General features: G+C 44.5%; 1 protein-coding gene across 1 annotated transcript in view; it reads left to right on the plus strand.

Moving 5' to 3' along the window:
* The window catches only part of nrde2 (NRDE-2, necessary for RNA interference, domain containing), a 100,180-nt gene that overhangs the window by 48,930 nt on the left and 30,945 nt on the right, over positions 1-20,305 (plus strand). Inside the window, exons 4-7 of the mRNA XM_048600021.1 lie at positions 1,074-1,220; positions 7,198-7,669; positions 12,391-12,796; positions 14,509-14,642. Coding sequence (XP_048455978.1) covers positions 1,074-1,220; positions 7,198-7,669; positions 12,391-12,796; positions 14,509-14,642 — 1,159 coding nt within the window. The remainder of the gene's footprint in view (positions 1-1,073; positions 1,221-7,197; positions 7,670-12,390; positions 12,797-14,508; positions 14,643-20,305) is intronic.

Genomic DNA, 20,305 nt, shown 5'->3' on the forward strand with positions numbered 1-20,305 from the left:
TATCTATACCTCTGATCATTTTGTACACCTCTATCAAGTCATCTCTCATCCTTCGTCGTTAGAAAGACAAAAGCTTTAGCTCTCTCAACCTTTCCTCGTAAGACCTTCCCTTCATTCTAGGCAACATCCTGGTAAATCTCCTCTGCACCTTTTCTAACGCTTCCACATCTTTCCTGTAATGAGGCGACCAGAACTGGACGAAGGCAAATGGTTGGTCTTTATAGCAAGAATGTTCAAGTACAGGAGCAGTGATGTCTTGCTGCAATTGTACAGTGCCTTGGTGAGACCACACTTGGAATATTATGTGCAATTTTGGTCTCCATAACCAGAACATCCATCCTCAGAAGGATGGAGTACATCAAGGGCTTACCAAACTGATTCCTGGGATGGCAGGACTGACCTACGAAGAGAGACTGGATTGGTTAAGTATATATTCACTGAAGTTTCGAAGAATGAGGTGGGAACTTAAAGAAACCTATAAATGTCTAACAGACTAGACAGGGTAAAGACAGGAAGGAAGTTCCTAATGATCAGTGAGTCCAGAACCAGGGATCATAGTCTGTGGATACTGGCTAGGCCATTTAGGTCTGAGATGAGGGTTTTTTCCTTCACCCTGAGAGTGGCGAGACTGTGGAATTCTCTACTACAGTATGTGATTGAGGCCAAAGGATTGAATTTTTTCAAGGGAGAAAACAGCAACAAGGCAGTGAAGTAGATGGCCATCCATATTCCCATTGAATGGCAGAGTATTAGCTGAGTTAGCAGGATGGCTGGTTTGTGGTGCAGTGATGCCAGCAGCGTGGGTTCAATTCTCACACACGGCTGATGTTAGTTTGAAGGTCCCTTCTTCTCAACCTCTTCCCTTGTTTGAGGTGTGGTGACCCTCAGGTTAAACCACCGCCAGTCTCTTTGAAATGGCAGTAACCCAATGGTCCTGGGACAGTAGTGACCTTTAGGCTTGAAAGACCAAATGGCCACGTCCTGCCCCTATTTTCTTTGTTTCTATATGCTTTGACCTATTTCACAGATTCTGCTCAAAACCCAGGATCATAGTGTACTTTGTTATTTTGCAGGTCTGAAGCCAGTCCTGGTCTTCCTCAGGGTAAATTCATGTGGCTGGATGACCTCCATCTGCAGACTGCACAGACCTTCTGTATAGACAGAAAAGCTGATCCTGCCAACTGGGAGTACAAGTCACTCTATCGTGGAGATCTGGCAAGGTACTTGTAATGAGAAGTGCCAAGAATTCAGTTTAATGAAACTTTCCTTCCTTGTGCTAGACTGATGACACAAGTTGTGATACTGTCTGGAATAAGCACTTCACATTGTACTGTATTCACTTTAGGCTGGAGGAGGCCATTGCAAGCCATGTAGGCAGTCAATGAGAGGTTGAAAATTGCCACGCATTCCTCTATCTTTTGTACCTCTCACTTGATTTGTCTGTCAAAGTATCTGTCAGGTTCCATCTTAACTTTGTGAATTATCATAAAATCCCTGCAGTTTGGAAGCAGGCTATTTGGCCCATTAAGTCCACACCAACTCTCCGAAGAGCATCCCACCCTCCTACCCTATCCCTGTAACCTTGCATTTCCCGTGGCCAATCCACCTAGCCTGCACATCTTTGAACTATGGGAGGAAACCAGAGGACCTGGAGGAAACCCATGCAGACATGGGGAGAATGTGCAAACTCCACACAGACTGTTGTCACTAACAAATGAGCCACTGTGCTGGCCCACTTGGAATCACTGGGTGCTACAGCTCAGAAAGTGGCCTATCAAGTTAGATTGCAATTCATTGAGTCCTATTTCCCTGCTTTTTTCCCATATTCTTGCAACCTTTTTTCTCTTTTGGTATTTATCCATTTGCATTTTGAAGACTGTTATGGACTCCATATACAATATCTTATTGGACAATTCAGTCACTCTTTCTTTGAGGCGATCTCTAACTTGCCTCTGATCTAGTTTTTAAACCCCTTCTAGCCCTCATTTTTGCCTTGTTTTTTCACTTTGTTTTTCAATGGTCCTGTGGAAATCAAATTTGAGTAGTAGTTGCTGAATTTGACATTACTTCTGTGTTCCGTAGTTAAATTTTAACTCTGTTACATTTCCAGGTTCCTGTTACTGTTACATAATTCCAGTGTGCATATTTGCAGAAATTATTTTTGTTCGGCTGCATTCAATTTTACTTCATTTGAAATCCACGATGGGGTGTAAAATGTGATTGAATTTTCAGTGTGCCTCTGATATTGCTCAGCAAGGCCACAGGGCAACTGAGAGCAGTAACTGCAGCCTTGTTACTGTCGCCCAAACCCCAAGCGCGAATGTATCTTTTTATAAATGAGTGGTCTGCCAAGGGATGCAGCTCCTTGCATCTGTGACAGGTTCTTCGAAGGGTGGGAAAATTCTATGACTTTGAGCGCCCAGTTATTTAATGGCAATCCATTGCCCAGTGAGTCATTCTAATGCAGCCTGCACTAATGGAATGCCCTCCCTTTTGCCCTGTGATCCTCCTCCAGCTGACTGCTAAACAATGCCTAATGTCAATCCTGCTTCGACAATGAGACAAACCTAATTACCCATGAGATGAAATGCCCCATTAATTTTCACGTTGCAGCTCTTGCAGTCTGACTGCTTTTCATACAGTGGTAAATGGGATATATCCAGGTCGATGATGTTTGACAGAGGCTTGTCATGTCAATTATCTCAGTTGCTGGTACGAGAATGTGTGGAAAGATTGAATTTTTAAAAAAAATCATTGGCATGTCATTCTTATGACACTGCACATTTTTCAGATGTCAGTTATACCAGCAGCTGACACAAACTTAATACACTACAGAGGCTGTGCAAGGATGTTACAGCTGTAGTGACAATAACAGATTTATCCAGAAGACAGGCTGAAGCGAGTTTAAGTTAGTCATTGGTAGTACAGAGCTTGAGTATTGGTAAAAAAGACATTTGTTTAAGGTTTTCATCTGACATTCATCAGGACGTTTTTCATGAATACAAATTCCATGGGAAAACCAACATTTACACTTCATATGAAGATCAGCCATAATGTTAGGGAATGGTGGGGCAGGTTTGAGGTGATGAATGGCTCAGCCCTGCTCCTGTTTCTTATGTCCTGTGTATTTATATATGTAGCTCTCAGTATGCTCAAATGTGCCATGTCCAGCTGCTAACTTTCAGTCAGCTCACTTGTTAACCAATCAGCACTCTCTTTTCGTGCGGTATAAATGTTGGTTTTCCTCTTGAATTTGTGTTCTTGCAAAATGTCCTGATGTGTGCAAGCTGAAAAGCTTTGACAAAATATCTTCTTTTTCAACAATACTAGAATTTAAATGGTTTATTAAACTCTCTGCAGTACAGGAGAGGGGTCTAAATGAGGTGTGTAAAAGAAAAAGTTAAAGCGGTACAGTTAGCACTGCAGCCTCACAGCTCTAGGGTCCTGGGTTCGATTCCATCCCCTGGTGACTGTGTGGAGTTTGCACATTCTCCCTGTGTCTGCATGGCTTTCCTTTGGGTGCTCCAGTTTCCTCCCACAGTCCAAAGATGCAGGTTAGGTGGATTAGCCACGCTGAATTACCCATAGTGTCCAGGGATGTGTAGGTTAGATGGGTTACCCATGGGAAATTCAGGGTTACAGGGATAGAGTAGGGGAGTGAGTCTGGGTGGGATGCTGTTTGATTAGCGTGGATTTGTTGGGCCGAATAGCCTGTTTCCATACCGTAGGGATTCTAGTGTAGGGATTCAATTTGGTGTGGATATCAAGGAACTGCTCCTTCTGTTGTGTCAATCGAGGACAGGGTGACATTGTAAAATAAATTAAACTCATGCCGTTCCAGTACAATATTGAACAGTACTGTACTTCACTACAAAGCAGTGGAAATCTGGAACTCTTGAAAGCCTAAGGTTAGACAGGATCTATTGGAGTGTTCCAGACTGAGACAGTTCTTGAACACAGGTTGCATTCTTTATTTCTCCCTAATTGAATGAAAGGACAGGCCCAAAGGGCTGAATGGTCAACTTCTCTGCTTAATATTCTTTACGTTCCTGTTCTTCAGTTACCTCCCTGAGTCTTTTGTTCACATGATTTATTCAATATTAGTCTGGGGTCACCTCAATGATTTTATAGTTTCACCAGCACTGTCTTAATAGAGAGCCAGCCAGAGAATGAAACTTAAAGCATCTGGTGTTTTGGGTCAGTCCAGTCCCGCATGTTATTCTTAACTGGTGCTCAGGCTTTTTACATTTCTGTTATTGCCCTGGACAGGACATAGAGGGGCTTTATTAGGATGATACAATGATGGATAGACTTGAGATAGGTAGAGAGAATTGAGAGGAAAGGGATTGTTTCCCTTGAAGCAGAGAAGGTTAAGTGTCTAGTTAATAAACAGTCTCAAAATTATAAGGGATATTGACCAAAGTGAAAGAAGCTGGGAACAGCGCAATGAGCAGAAGTTGTAGGTTTGATATAATTGGCAAAGGAATCAGTGGGATAGGTGAGGAGAAATGAGCAGTATGGACTGGTTGGACCAAAGGGTCTGTTTTGGTGCTATAAATGGGAAATAAATAGATGCCTTGCCAAGAATGCTCATCACCCAAGTATAACTTAAAAAGCACTGTGCACATAGAATCCCTTGCCCTACCTGAGGTGCTAAACATTGTCAATTCTACATAGTTTCTATACCCAACACAGTGAAACATAGGAACATTGAAAATAGGTGAAGGAGTAGGCCTTTCGGCTCTTCAAACCTGCACCATCACACAATACGATCATGGCTGATCATGCAATCTCAGTATCCTATTCCCACCCTCTCCCCATACCCCTTAGACGCAAGGGCCACATCCAGCTCCCTCCTGAATATATCTAACAAACGGGCCCCAACAGCTTTCTGTGGGAGAGAATTCCACAGGTTTGCAACTCTGAGTGAAGAAATTCTTCCTTATCTCAGTCCTGAATGGCTGACCCCTAGTTCTGGACTTCCCTGACATTGGGAACAAATTTCCTGCATCTAGCCTGTACAGTCCCATCAGATTTTATGTTTCTATGAAATCCCCCTTCATTCTTCTAAATTCCAGCAAATACAAGCCCAGTTGATCCAATCTTTCCTCACGTTGTCAGTTCTGCACTCCTGGGAATCAGTCTGGTGAACCTTCGCTAGATTCCCTCAATAGCAAGAATGTCCTTCCTCAGATTAGGAGACCAAAACTGCGCACAATACTCCAGGTATAGCCTCACCAAGGCCCTGTATAACTGCAGCAAGACATCCTTACTCCAATACTCAAATTCTCTCGCTATGACAGCCAGCATGCCATTAGCTTTCCTCACCGCCTGCTGCACCTGTATGCCAACCTTTAGCAACTGTTCCACCGTGACACCCCGGTCTCATTACATCTCACATTCTCCAAAACTGCCACCATTCAGATAATAATCTGCCTTCCTGTTTTTGTGACCAAAGTGGATAACCTCACATTTATCCACATCATATTGCATTTTCCAAGTAGTTGCCCACTCAGCCAGTCTGTCCAAGACATCCTGTAAGCTTTTTAGCATCTTCCTCACGGCACACACTGCTGCACAGCTTAGCGCCATCTGCAGATTTGGAGATAGGGCATTCAATTCCTTCGTCCAAATCATTAATGTGTCTTGTGAACTGCTAAGGTCCCAGCACTGAACCCTGTAGTACCCCATCTCGTCACTGTCTACCACTCTAAAAGTGACCTGTTTATTCCAAATCTCTGCTTCCTGTCTGCCAACTAGTTTTGTATCCATGTTAATACATTAAAGCTCATGGTATCAGAGGTAATTTTCGTTACTAATCTCTTGTGTGGAACCTTGTCAAAAGCGTTTTGAAAGTCCAGACACACATCAGCTACTGATTCACCCTGGTCCACTCTACTGGTCACATCCTCAAAAAATTGCAGAAGATTTGTCAAGCCTGATTTCCCTTTAGTGAAGCCACGCTGACTAGGACCGATTCTGTCACTGCTTTCCAAATGCTCAGTTATTACATCCTTAATGATTGATTGACTCCAGCATTATCCCCCACCCCACCAATGTCAGGCTTACTGGCCTATAATTCCCTATTTTTTCTTTCCTTCCTTTTTTAAAGAGTGGGGTTACATTAGCTAACCTCCAGTCCATTGGAATTCTTCCAGAGTCTACAGAATGCTGGAAAATGATCACCAATGCATCCGCTATTTCTAGGGCCACTTCCTTAAGTACTCTGGGATGCAGAGCATCAGGTCCTGGGGACATATTGGGTTTTAGTCCCATCGGTTTCTCAAATAGCATTTCCTTCGTGCTTGACCCCCTGTTCCCTAGCATTTCCTGAAGGCTATTTGTGTCCTTAGTAAAGACTTAGTCTTAGTAAAGACAAAGTATTTGTTCAACTGGTCTGCCATCTCTTTGTCGTCCATTATGAGTTCAGCTGATTCTAACTGCAAGGGATCTGTCTTCACTAGTCTTTTTCTGTTCACTAATCTGTAGAAGCTTTTGTAGTCAGTTTTTATGTTTTCCACAAGCTTACTTTCATATTCTATTTTCCCTTTCTGAATTAAACTCTTTGTCCTCCTCTGCTGAATTTTAAATTTCTCCCAGTACTTGGGTTTGCTGCTTTATCTGGCAAATTTATATGCCTCCTGTTTGGCTTTAACGCTGTCCCTGATTTCCCTTGCTAGCTATGATTGAGCCATCTCCCTTGTTTTACTCTTATGTCAGACAGGGATGGACAATTGTTGAAGTTAATCCATGTGTTCTTTAAATGTCTGCCATTGCCTATCCACCAGCAGTCCCTTGAGTATCCTTGGGCAGCTTATCCTAACCAATGCATGTCTCATACATTCTAAGATAGCTTTCTATAAGTTCAGAACCCTAGTTCTGGATTTAATTGTGTCACTCTCCATCTTAATGAAGAATTGTACCATATTATAGTCCATCTTCCCCAAAGGATCTCGCACGACAAGGTTGCTCATTAATCCTGTCTCATTACACAATAGCCAGTCCAGGATGGCTTGCTCTCTAGTTGGTTCCTCGACTTATTGGTCGAGGAAACCATCCCTCATACAGAGATCAACATAATTATGGAACCAATTCAGTAGCAGTAATATTGAGATAAGATGTGAAGATATTTGTTCAAAAAGTGCATTGCATTAGATTACAATAACTTTGTAATACATTGATGGTCGAATATTTCAGATACAGGAGGTGTGGGGATGTTTGCCTTGGCCTTGACACCAGAAAGCAGCACATTATCTGGGAAGATTCATTCAGACCAAAGAAAAAGGTCAGGAGGAAGGATCATCGATATTACAGCTTGTCGGGTCTTCAGCTCCTGAGTACTGACCCTGTTCCTGTTCGCTGTGGAGAGGGTGTACAAGAAAGCATTCCTGGTACAAACTCCTTCATACAAGTTCCAGATTGGGCAGACAATGACAGTAAACCCTCAGGCACTGTCTCCTGGTTCAATCCGCTTGGAATTTACGATGAATCCACCGCTTTGTGGCTACAGGGAAAAGGCCAAGAAGAACTGGAGGAGCAAACACGCACGCCCTTGGATAGCAGTGAGAAGATAAACTCACTCAACATGGCCAAGGTGGAGAAGTTCAACAGGATGTTGAGAGAAGACCCTGGGGATGTCCAAACCTGGATGGAGTTTGTTCATTTTCAGGTGGGTCTTGAAACATTCTGCCTGGATAGAACATAGAACAGTACAGCACAGTACAGGCCCTTCAGCCCATGATGTTGTGCTGACCTATTATCCTACTAAGATCAAACCACCCTATCATCCATGTGCCTATCCAAGAGTCGCTTGAATGTCCCTAGTGTATCTGAGTCCACTACCACTGCCGGCAGCGCATTTCACACGCCCACCACTCTCTGTGTGAAGAACCTACCTCTGACATCTCCCCTATACCTTCCTCCAATCACCTTAAAATTATGTCCCCTCGTAATAGTCATTTCCGCCCTGGGGAAAAGTCCCTGGCTATCCACTCTGTCTATGCCTCTCATCATCTTGTACACCTCTATCAAGTCATCTCTCATCCTTCTTCGCTCCAATGAGAAAAGCCCTAGCTCCCTCAACCTTTCCTCATAAGACCTGCCCTCCAGTCCAGGCAGCATCCTGGTAAATCTCCTCTGCACCCTCTCTAAAGCTTCCACATCTTTCCTGTGATGAGGTGACCAGAACTGAACACGTATTCCAAGTGTGGTCTAACCAGAGTTTTATAGAGCTGCAGCATAACGTCACGGCTCTTAAACTCAATTCCCCTGCCAACGAAAGCCAACACACCATACACCTTCTTTACAACCCTATCAACTTGGGTCGCAACGTTTGAGGGATCTATGGACGTGGACCCCAACATCCCTCTATTCCTCCACACTGCTGAGAATCTTGCCATTAACCCTGTATTCGGCATTCAAATTCAACCTTGCAAAATGAATCAGTTCACACCTCACACATGAAGTCATGTGCATTTGAAGGTTGGATGAACCTATTGTCTGATTTTGTTACGAATCCTGGGTAATGGCATCACTGTTACTGGTGCGGAACACCATCACGGGTAAAACCGTTTGGGATAAACCAGGGAAAGCAACTGTTTTTAAGACTGTTGATTTTACAATGAAGTAAGAGTGATGGAGGAAGAGAATTTTCTAGTTATGAGTTCCTGGGGAAAACTGAGTTTGAGGAGGAAGAAACATGGGAGAGCATGTTGGGGCTGCTCCTTTCACGGTGGGGCAGGGTGCTGAATGTCTGTGTTGGGGCCTGTGAATCTGACCGAAAGACTGTGGAAACAGATAATGGGGATCTCAGCCTCAGCCAATATGAACAGGGCTCCTGGATTTGAGCTGCTTATTTTCCAGCCAGCAATCGGTGGAAAACCCCTCTCTCGATGAATCTACAGCAGCATCTCGCTCAAAGCGAGAGAGAGTGATTGTAAGATGTAGCAGCAGGAGGAGGCCATTTGGCCCATGAAGTCTGCTCTGCCATTCAGTGAGACCATGGCTAATCTGATAATCCTCCCCTCCACTTTGCCACCTTTTCTCCACAACCCTTGATTCGTTCACTGGTTAAAAATCTATCTATCTATCTGAACCTTAAATATACTTCATGTCCCAGACTCTACAACCCTCTGCTATGAAGAGTTCTACAGATTCACAACTCTCTCCGAAGGAACTCCTACTCAGCTTGGTCTTAAGTATGTGACCCCTTACTCTTAAGATTATAGACTCTCCCACCAGTGGAAATAACTTCTCCACATCTAACTTGACTAGTCCTCCTGCTTTCTTGCATGTTTCAATAAGGTTGCCTTTACTTCATCTAAACTCCAGTGTGTACAGGCCCAACCTAGTCAACGGCTCCTACTATCAGCCTAGTGAACCTTCTCTGGACTGCCTCCAATGTCAGTTATATCTTGCCTTTGATAAGGGAATGAAAACTGTTCACAACATTCCAGCTGTAGTGTCTGACTCATACCATATATAGTTTTAGCAAAACTTCCCTATATTTAAACTCTGTTTCTTTTGTAATAGTGGCCACCATTCTTTTAGTCGCCCCTGTAACCTGCTTGAACTTGAATGCTTTCTGTGATTCATGCATGAGGATTTCCAAATCCCTCTGTTCTGCAGCTTTCTGCAGTCTTTCTGTATTTAAGTAATATTCAGCCCTTCGATTCTCCCTGCCAAACCTCTCATTTCCCATATTGTGTTCCATCTGCCAAGTTCTTGCCCACTCAATTAACCTATCCAAGTTCCTCTGTAGACCCTTGGTATCATCCTCATCCCTGCCTTCCTGCCTATTTTGATGTAATTTGCAAACTTGACATTCCGCTTCCCTCATCCGTGTCATTTCTCTGTACTATACTGTTAAATAACTGTAGCCCCAGCACTTATGTCTCTGGCAGGTTACAGGCTACAGGCTACAGGCTACCGTCCTGAAAATGCTCCCCTTATCCCAACTCTCTCTCTACTATTAGTTAGCCAACCTTACATCCATGTACATATACTATCCATAACACGGTGAGCTCTTATCTTGTTGAGTAGCCTAAAGTGCATTATCAAGCACTTTTTGGAAATTCAAATGTATTACTGATTCCCTTTTACCTATCCTTTTTTCTTAAAGAAATCTAATGAATTTGTCAGGCATGCTTACCCCTTTATGAAGCCATATTGACTCAGCCTGATCATTTTATGTATTTCTAAATGCTTTCTAGCACATCTTTTATAAATAAGTCATTGGGAAAGGTTAGACACTATGTCAGTTGCCCTGCAGTTAATTGTAATTTGTCTCCTCTTTTTTGAATAAGGGTCCAACATTGACAGTTTTCCAATCCTTTGGGGCTTCTCCTAGAATCTAAGGATTCTGTTAGATGACTACCATCCACTCTCTCTAAAGCACTTCCTTTAAAATCCTAGGAATCAGCCCATCAGGTCCAGGCAACTTATTGGTTTTTAGCCCCATTGATTTCCTTAGGAATTTTTCTGTAGTTATTTATTTCCTCGTTCCCCTTTTTGCCCCTTGATGGTTTTATATATTTGGAATGCCATTAATATTTTATACCATGAAGAAGTATTTGTTCAACCCATCTCCCGTTTCCTGGTGTCCCATTCTTAGCGTGATGGTGGCCAAGCACAGAACTGGGTCTAGATTGTGGCCCCATCTTTGACTAACCAATCAGGGATTACTTGGTGTAGTTACTCGAAGGCTGCTGCTCTCTGGGATGCCGGTAGCTCCCTTGTGCTGATACAGAATCTTTTCTTTTCTCGGTTGTAATCTGGTATTGCTCTAGGCCGTTGAGAAGTTGTTACTAACTTGTTTGTCCCTAGATTCTTGGTGCTTTTAACTGAGAGAATTGAGAGAGAAATAATAGTCAAGCTAGGCTCTGATCACTGTAACCGAGAGATCGAAGATGCTGGCTATAAATTTGAAGAATATTGTATTGGATTACTTACAGGACATGGACTGCAGTGGTTTAAGAAGGCAGCTCACCCCCACCTTCACAAGGGCAACTAGGGACGTGCAAAAAATAATGACCAACCAGTGATGCCAATGTCCCACGAGTGAATTTTAAAAAAAAAAAACCTCTAGTGTTCAGTATTAGGTTCTAAGTGATGATCAACCAATCACGTGAACTTCGTCACCTTGCACCTTTTTTGTAACCTTGCTGCAGGAAAGACTCAACCAAGCGCAGGGAGCAGATTTCAGAGATAGCAAGAACTGCTGATGCTGGAGTCAGAGTCAATACAGTGTGGAGCTGGAGGAACACAGCAGGCCAGGCAGCATCAGAGGAGCAGGAAAGCTGACGTTTCAGGCCTAGACCCTTCTTAAGGACTGGGAGGGGGAAGGGAGCTGGGAAATAAATAGAGAGAAGGTAGGTGGAATGGTGATAGGTGGATGCAGGTTGGGAATAGTGGGGATTGGTCAGTGGGAAGGTTGGGGCAGATAGGTGGGGAAGGAGATGGACAGGTTATGTCCACGTCAAGGAGGCAGGGATAAGAGGGAGGGTTGGACACAGAATGAGACTGGGGAGTAGGGAGCTATTGAAACTGGTGAATTCCTACGTTTAGGCCATTGGGCTGTAGGCTCCCGAGGCAGAATGTGAGGTGTTGCTCCTCCAGTTTGCATGTGGTAACATTGTGGCATTGGAGGAGGCACAGGATGGACATGTCACCCAGGGAGTGGGAAGGGGTGTTAAAATGGTTGGCAACCAGAAGGTGGTGTTGATTATAGCGTGCAGAGTGCAGGTGCCCTGCAAATCAGTCACTGAGTCTGTGTTTGGTCTCACCGATGTAGAGGAGGCCACATTGGAAGCAACAGATGCAGTAGACCAGGTTGGAGGATGTACAGGTTATGTCTGCAATGTGGCTATTGATGGTAAGGCCCATGTGTAATTACAGCCAAGATGTTGGTGGTGAGCTGCTTTCATGAACAGTTGGGTTGGGGAGAGGCAGGGGAATGTTTGCTCAGGTTTGTGAGTTTCTGCCATATGTCTTTTTGTGACTGGACAGGCCAATTCTTACCCTGTACTTCTTTAGGCATGAGGTAGTGTGATCTGAAGTAAGGGGTTTGTTTTCTTCTATTTCAGTCTGTGTTGCAGCTCTGTCTCACTGATAGGGAGCTGTAATCCAATGTGGGTAGAAGGGGTAATTGAATACAAAACCTCTGTCCACATCTCTCCTCATAAATACCGTGTGATAGAAGGAAAATTTGTACGTAATCTCTGAGTATGGCTTTTGTCCATGTTGCATTTTAGTTTCTATTCCAGACCTGTTATTAATTAGGAATTGACTGATCACATTATGTAACGACAGTTTCACCACATCTGCTGTGAAATCGAAATGAGACACCCGTTCCATACGAGAGTTGTCTTTAAAATGTCTCCCTTCCTTCAGGATGAATTAATGCAAGACCCAAGTCCGTACACGGCCACGGCAGCTGAATCTGAGAAACGGAAGAGATCCCGAAGGGCTGCCTGGGAGAAAAAGCTGGCCATTTTGGAACGAGCCATTGAAAGCAATCCCAACAATGTGGAGCTGAAAGTAGCCCGGCTGGAGCTCGGCAAGGAATCTTGGGAACCGTCCAATCTGGTGAACGAATGGAAAAAGGTCGTCTTTCTACACCCAAACCACACCGCTCTGTGGCAGAGGTACTTGCTGTTCTGCCAGAGCCAGTTCAGCATCTTTTCGACATCCAAGGTCAATGGCATCTATGGCAAGTGCCTGAGCACCCTGGCAGCTGCTCTGGATGGTACCTTACTGTCCCATCCTGCACTGCCTGACACTGAGGAGGCCATGCTTGGTAAGGCAGAGTCTGATGTTACTCATGTACTACATGTACTCGAACTGACGTTACCTGTAGGCACTTCTGGCTTCCATTCAATTAAAGATCTAGGCACGCTCTATGGCACAGTCCATCATGCCAGGATTTCTGATTGTCTGGTGACCCTGTTGGGAAATGGGTGTCCATGAACTTCAAATGTGTATCACACTCTGGAGTTGGAGAGTTTGAGCTATAGGGAGAGGCTGTTTTCCCTGGAGTGTCGGAGGCTTAAGGGTGACCTTATAGAGGTTTATAAAATCATGAGGGGCATGGATAGGGTGAATAGCCAAGGTCTTTCCCAATATAGGAGAGCCTGAAACTAGAGGGTATAGGTTTAAGGTGAGAGTGGAAAGATTTAAAAGGGACCTAAGGAGCAACTTTTTTCACACAAAGTGTGGTGCGTGTATGGAATGAGCTGCCAGAGGAACTGGTGGAGGCTGGTACGATTACAGCATTTTAAAAGGCATCTGGATGGGTATACGAATAGGAAGAGTTTAGAGGGATACGGGCCAAATGCTGGCAAATGGGACTAGATTAATTTAGGATATCTGGTTGGCATGGACAGGTTGGACCAAAGGATCTGTTTCTGTGCTGTACAGCTCTATGACTCAAGATGAAATAAAAGGTGAGGGAGGAAGGACAAGAAGAACACTTCTTATTTAATGGAGTCACTGTCGTAATGCCGGAAACATAGCCCCCAGTTTGTACATAGCAATTCCTCTGCGACAGCAATGTGATAATGAGCAGATTAGCTGCTGATTCAGTGGTGGTGATTTAGAGATAAAGATTGGCCCGGGAAACTCTGGAGAGCTCCCCTGCTTTTCTCCGGTACAGTGCCATGGAATTTCTTGTGTAAACCTGAGTTGGCAGACAGGGTATCCATTTGAAGTTTCTGGAACAGGAACAAGAGAGAGGCAATTTTCTTAGCTCCTCAAACCTGTTCTGTCATTCAGCGAGATTGTGACTGAGCTGTCACCTGCCTTTATCTCTCTCCCTTTGGATGACAGAAATCCATCAGTCTCCGAACACTTCAGTTCTGTCTTCAAAAATGATGGTTAACTGTGTCAGGCATGAGCTGATATTGCATGTCTGTGCTGGCTCTCTCTGATCAGCTGATTATTTTTCAAGGGCATCAGTTGTCATGTGGCACCTCTGATGGTTCAATAATGTTCCATGTTCTGGTTTAACATCCACATAATGCTGAATCTGATGCTGACTCTGAGCTCTCCCTAGTGATCTGAAAATGGCAAGTAGTTTCTCACTGCAGCTGCAACAATTTTTAGTATGGGGGAGCATCAGCTCGCACTTGGATAGCCCTGTTAATTTAATCAAATGTCCCAGGGTATTGCACCAGGCAGTTATTATAAAGAAGGCTAAACAAGAAACAAAGAACTGCAGATGCTGGAAATCTGAGACAAAGCAGGAATTGCTGATCATCAGCAGGTCTGGCAGCATCTGTGGAGAGAAAGCAGAGTTAACATTTCGGGTGCAGTGACTCTCCTTCAGAGTTACCCACTGATTGCTTGCTGTCCTCCTCACCCTTTGCAAAATGTGCCACGATCCACTTCTGTGTGTGAGAGGCGCTAGTGTAATTGCAAACAGTTCAGGTTTTTATTCTTTTTAATCTTTAACTCATGGCTTTGCTGGATTCAATCCTTTTTCTGAAAAAGCTTTTGTGTTCATTTTCACAGCAATTTTCCTGCAGCAGTGTCACTTCTTGCGACAGACTGGCCATTCGGAAAAAGCCATTGCCCTCTTCCAGGCTCTCATTGACTTCACCTTCTTCAAACCTGACAGTGTTGCTGGCCTGATAACCAAGGCACAGGTAAAGGCAGTCTCTTCTCACCTGCTTCATAGATTTACAGATAGTCTCATGGTTTTAACATGTATAGATAGCATGGCTAAGTGCATAGCTCGAGTATCCATGTAGTGATACTCGAGAGCGCTTTGGCCTATGCTAAGGGTGGATAGTTGGGCGTTGGTTAGCCTTAATGGCTGGTCTGTTTGCAGAGTAATATCACCAGCAAGGGTTTAATTCCCACCCCAACTGAGGTTACCATGAAAACTTTCTTTCTCAACCTCCCGTCGCCTGAGGAGCAGTGACCCTCATCATCCATCGTCTCTCTGTAATAATATGGCCTGGTAGGAATTTATAATCTCAGTAGAGTTTGTTAACAGTTTGCCATTACTGTCCCAGAACTAGGAGCAATGGATTGGCCATGGATCCCGTTCCCATTTGAGGTTTCCCACCCATGTTTGAAATGTTGAGGATGTTACTTGTTGGCTGGATCAGTCTTGCTTCTGGCTGACCTTCTCCTGTACCATCCAGCCTCTCTCCGACAGTTTCTCCTTGTGGATCTGTAGCTTAAAAGCAACAGTGCCTCCAGTAAGGATTGAGCAGGCAGAGAAGTATAAAATTTGTTCCTCAGTGTGACCAGCCTAATGGAAAAAAGAAACAAAGAACTGTGGATACTGGAGATCCGAAACAAAAACAGAAATTGCTGGAGAAACTCCACAGGTCTGGCACAATCTATGGAGAGAGAAAGCAGAGTTAACGTTTTGAGTCCAGTGACCCTTCCTCAGATCTGTTCTGAGCATTAACTCTGTTTCTCTCCCCACAGATGCTACCAGGCCTGTGGAGCTCCTTAAGCAATTTATGTTTTTGTTTCGGCATAATACAGAGTCTGACTGGCTTAGTTACGGCCTCCATTAAAGTTCTTCAGTCAGCTTTCATCTTGCGTCTCCTATCTTTAAGTATGTCTCAGGCCCTCTATATAGATGTACAAATCATCACCAGGTCCCACCTTCATATGCCTGTATCTGCTCTGTAAGTGCCATAATGTGCACAGCCCCGAAACACCAGTAATTGTTTGGCACTTGTTAGATATAATAAACATGGCTTTATGTCAGTGTTGTGCAATCAAGACCAAACTGCTATTTCAAAAGTTAGTCTTTTGTTAATTGTCTCATTTATGGTCTGAAATTCTGGCTGGTTTACTCTGTGGTGAAGTGCTTTGGGATGTTTTAGAATGTTGAAGGTGCTCTGCAAAGGCACCTTTAATAGAATTTGTACGTAGCATGTTAATTTTGGAACGTTCCTGCAGCACAAACCTTGCCCTAGATTATTTCAGCTCTCCTGGGTGTGCCTAATTTACCAATTACTAGAGGATTGGAAAATTGCCAATGTGACAGCCCAATTCCCAAAGGGAGGGAGGCAAGAAGCAGTTAACTATAGGCTGATCAGCCTCACATCTATTGTTGGAAAAGTAATGGGATGAAGTATTAAGGAAATAATAGCACACTTGGAAAATCATCATCTAATCAATCAAACAGAGACAGCGTGCCTTCCTGAAAGGGAAATTATGTCTGATGAATTTATTAGAGTTTTTCAAGGAAGTCTAAACTAGAGTGGATAGAGGGGAACCAGTAGATGTGTTGTATTTGGACTTCCAGAAGGTGGTCAACAAGGTACCTCACAAAAAGATAAGTCCTAAGATAAGAGCCCATGGTGTTGGAGGTAGAATATTAGCATGGGTAGGGAATTGGCTCATTGTCAGGAAATAGTGAGTGGGCATAAGGCATTCTGTTTTAGGTTAGTAACCTGTAACCCGTGGGGTTCCACAGGGATCAGGGCTGGGACTGCCTCTGTTTACAATACAAATGAATGACTTAGAGGAAGGAAGTGAACGTACTGCATCCAAATTTGCAGACAGCACAAAAATAGGTGGAAAGGCAGGTTGCAAGAAAAAGACAGAATAGTTTGCAGAGATATTAAGTAAGTGAGACAGAAGTTGGCAGATGGATTATAATGTGGGAAAATCTGAAGTTGTTCATGTTGGAAGGGAGAAGCAAATTTTTTTTTAAAGCTGTTACAAAGGGAAATGGTGGAACTTGTGCAAGAAACACAGAAAGCTAGCACACAGGTGCAGCAGGTAATCAGGAAAGGCAATGAAGTGTTGGCCTTTATTTTTAAGGGGGTTGGAGTATGAGAGTCGGGAAGTCTTACTGCAACTGTACGAGGTGCTGGGGAGACCACGTCAGGAGCACTGTGAACAGTTTTGATTTCCTAATTTAAGGAAAGCTATTTCTTCATTGGAGAGAGTGCAGGGGAGGTTCACTCGAATGATCCCTGGTATGGACGGGTTATTTTTGAGTAAAGGTCAAACAGGCTAAGACCGTACTCACTGAAGTTCAGAAAAGTGATAGGTGATCTCAATGAGACACATACAATTCCTAAGGGGCTTGACAGGGTAAATGCTGAGAAGATGTTTCCCATCATGGGAGAGTCTCGCACCAGAGGGCATAGTCTCAGAATAAAGAGACTCCCAATTTAAGACTGAGATGAGAAGGAATTTCTTCTGTGATGGTTGGGAGTCTTTGGAACTCCTTGCCACACAGAGCTGTGGAGGCAGATTCCTTGTGTATATTTTAGGGTTGAGTTGATAGATTCTTAATCAGCCGGGAAATCAAGGGTTACAGGGAAAAGGCAGGAAAGCGGATGTGAGAAGCAGCACGGTGGCTCAGTGGTTAGCACTGCTGCCTCACAACGCCAGGAGCCCAGGTTCAATTCCATCCTCGGGCGACTGTCTGTGTGTGGAGTTTGCACATTCTCCCCGTGTCTGCGTGGGTTTCCTCCGGGTGCTCTGGTTTCTTCCCGCAGTCCAAAGATGTGCAGGCTAGGTGGATTGGCCGTGCTATATTGTCCATAGTGTTCGGGGATGTGTAGATTAGGTGGGTTAGAGGGGGATAGGTCTGGGTGGGATGCTCTGAGGGTCGGTGTGGACTTGGGCTGAAGGGCCTGTTTCCACACTGTAGGGATTCTATGAAATATCGAATCAGTCTTGATCCTACTGATTGGAGTAGGCACAAAGGGCTGAACAACTTCCTCCTGTTCCTTTCTTTTATGTGTTTTTTGCTGTCTTGAGTAGATATAAATGATCCCTCAACATTATTTTGAAGAATAGCAGGGGCAAATAATCTTGGTATCCTAGTCAATATTTATCCCTCAAACAACACCCACCAGAACAGATTCCCAGGTCAATATCGCGTTGATGTTTGTGGGAGTATTCTGTTTGCATTTAGGCTGGTGCATTTCCTCAAGGTCAGCAGTTAGGACAGTATAAAATGATTTGCAACATCCTGATGTGGTTGTATAGATGTAATTTACCTGTCTTGAGCAATAGGAAAGAGAACGTTTACCCAGTGATAATTGAGAACGGGTTCCTGATCAATACTTTGTGATTCCCTGCAGTGAATGCAGAACTTATCATTTTGTCCTCAATCGTTTAAACATTTAGTTTCCGCTCCCCCCCTCCAAAAAAAACGCATAATACAGCTGCAGTTGTATAACACTGATAGGAAACCTTGAGGCAACTTGCAGAAGTCTCTCTGGCACCTCCCAAATGTGCAACCTCTCCCACCCAACAGGAGGTGGACAGAAAAGCCATTACCCTGTAATTTCCCCTCCAATGTCTCACACCCTGCGTTGGATAATATAGCTGTTCCCTCACTGTTACTGGCTCAGAATCCTTGATTTCCTTTTTATCAATGTCGTGGAGATATCTCTGCCCCGTGACTGCAATGCTTAAAGACAGAGGTTCACCAATCACCTTCTCAAGAACATCAGAGATAGATACCAAAGGTTGGCCGAGCCAGTGAAGCATACACCACTCGAATACATTTTAAAAAAAAAACCTTCCCCGAGCTGGAACAGCCTCCTCAGACATGAAGAATGGGGTCTGTAAAAATACACCACGGGAGGAAGAAGTGGGGGAGAGAGAGTGAGAGGGGGCATTTTTCCTGTTGATTGGGGGAGGTGGCGAATTGATTAGCATATGTCTGAGGGACTCCCTGGTTATAGAGTCATATAGCATGGAAACAGGCCCTTCAGTCCAACTAGTCCACACCGACCATATTCCCAAACTAAACCAGTCCCACTTGCTTGCATTTTACCCATACCCCTCTGTGCCTTTCCTGTTTGTGTACTTATCCAAATGTCTTTTAAATATTGTAGCTGTACCTGCATCCACCGCTTCCTCTGGCAGTTCATTCCACACATGGACCACTCTCTGTGTTAAAAAGATGTTGCCCCTCATGTCCTTTTTAAAACTTTGTCCTCTCACCTGAAAAAATGCTCCCAAGTTTTTAACTCCTCCACCCGAGGGAAAACCGTTTCTATTCACCTCATATATGCCCCTCATGATTTTATAAACCTCTATAGCGCCAAATAGCACGGAAACCCCTTCCATCTCTTACGGTCCTGTGGGAGGAGAAAAAGTCCCAGCCTATCCAGGCCCATCTTTATAACTCAAACCCCGCTTTCCCAGCAACATCCTGGTAAATCTCTTCTGAAATCCCTCTAGCTTAAAAACGTCCCAACTCCTGTACTCAAAGGTCTGAGCAATGAAGGCAAGCGTGCGAAATGCCTTCTTAACCACCCTATCTACCTGTGATGCAAATTTCAACGGATTATGTAGCTGAACCCCGAGGGGGTTCTCTCTGTTCTACAGCATCACCCAGGTCCCTCCCATTAACAGTTATTTTGTTGGCTGGAGGTTGACAAGCTGCAGGTTAACAATTGAAGTGGTGTATTTTAAATTGTGACAGCTGAGCATATAATATTGAGAGCTGATTCTGTAAAGCTATACCAGTAATCTATCATAGATAGCAGGAACTGCAGATGCTGGAGAATCTGAGATAACCAGGAGTAGAGCTGGATGAACACAGCAGTCCAAGCAGCATCAGAGGAGCAGGAAGGCTGACGTTTCGGGCCTAGACCCTTCTTCAGAAATGGTGGAGGGGATGGGGATTCTGAAATAAATAGGGAGCAAGGGGGAGGCGGATAGAAGATGGATAGAGGAGAAGATAGGTGGAGAGGAGACAGACAGGTCAAAGAGGCAGGGATGGAGCCAATAAAAGTGAGTGTAGGTGGGGAGGTAGGGAGGAGATAGGTTAGTCCAGGGAGGATGGACAGGTCAAGGGGGCGGGATGAGGTTATTAGGTATGAGATGGGGGTGGGGCTTGGGGTGGGAGGAGGGGATAGGTGGGAGGAAGGACAGGTTAGGGAGGTGGGGACAAGCTGGGCTGGTTTTGGGATGTGGTAGGGGGAGGGGAGATTTTGAAGCTTGTGAAGTCCACATTGATACCATTGGGCTGCAGGGTTCCCAAGCGAAATATGAGGTGCTGTTCCTGCAACCTTCGGGTAGCACCGTTGTGGCACTGCAGGAGGCCCAGGATGGACATGTTGTCTGAGGAATGGGAGGGGGAGTTGAAATGGTTCGCAACTGGGAGGTGCAGTTGTTTAGTGCGAACCGAGCGTGGGTGTTCTGCAAAGCGGTCCCCAAGCCTCGGCTTGGTTTCCCCGATGTAGAGGAGGCCACAACAGGAACAGCGGATGCAGTATACCACATTAGCAGATGTGCAGGTGAACATCTGCTTGATGTGGAAAGTCGCCTTGGGGCCTGGGATGGGGGTGAGGGGGGAGGTGTA

The sequence above is a fragment of the Rhincodon typus genome, chromosome 8 (genome assembly GCF_021869965.1).
Source record: "Rhincodon typus isolate 14 chromosome 8, sRhiTyp1.1, whole genome shotgun sequence".
Taxonomy (NCBI): domain Eukaryota; kingdom Metazoa; phylum Chordata; class Chondrichthyes; order Orectolobiformes; family Rhincodontidae; genus Rhincodon; species Rhincodon typus.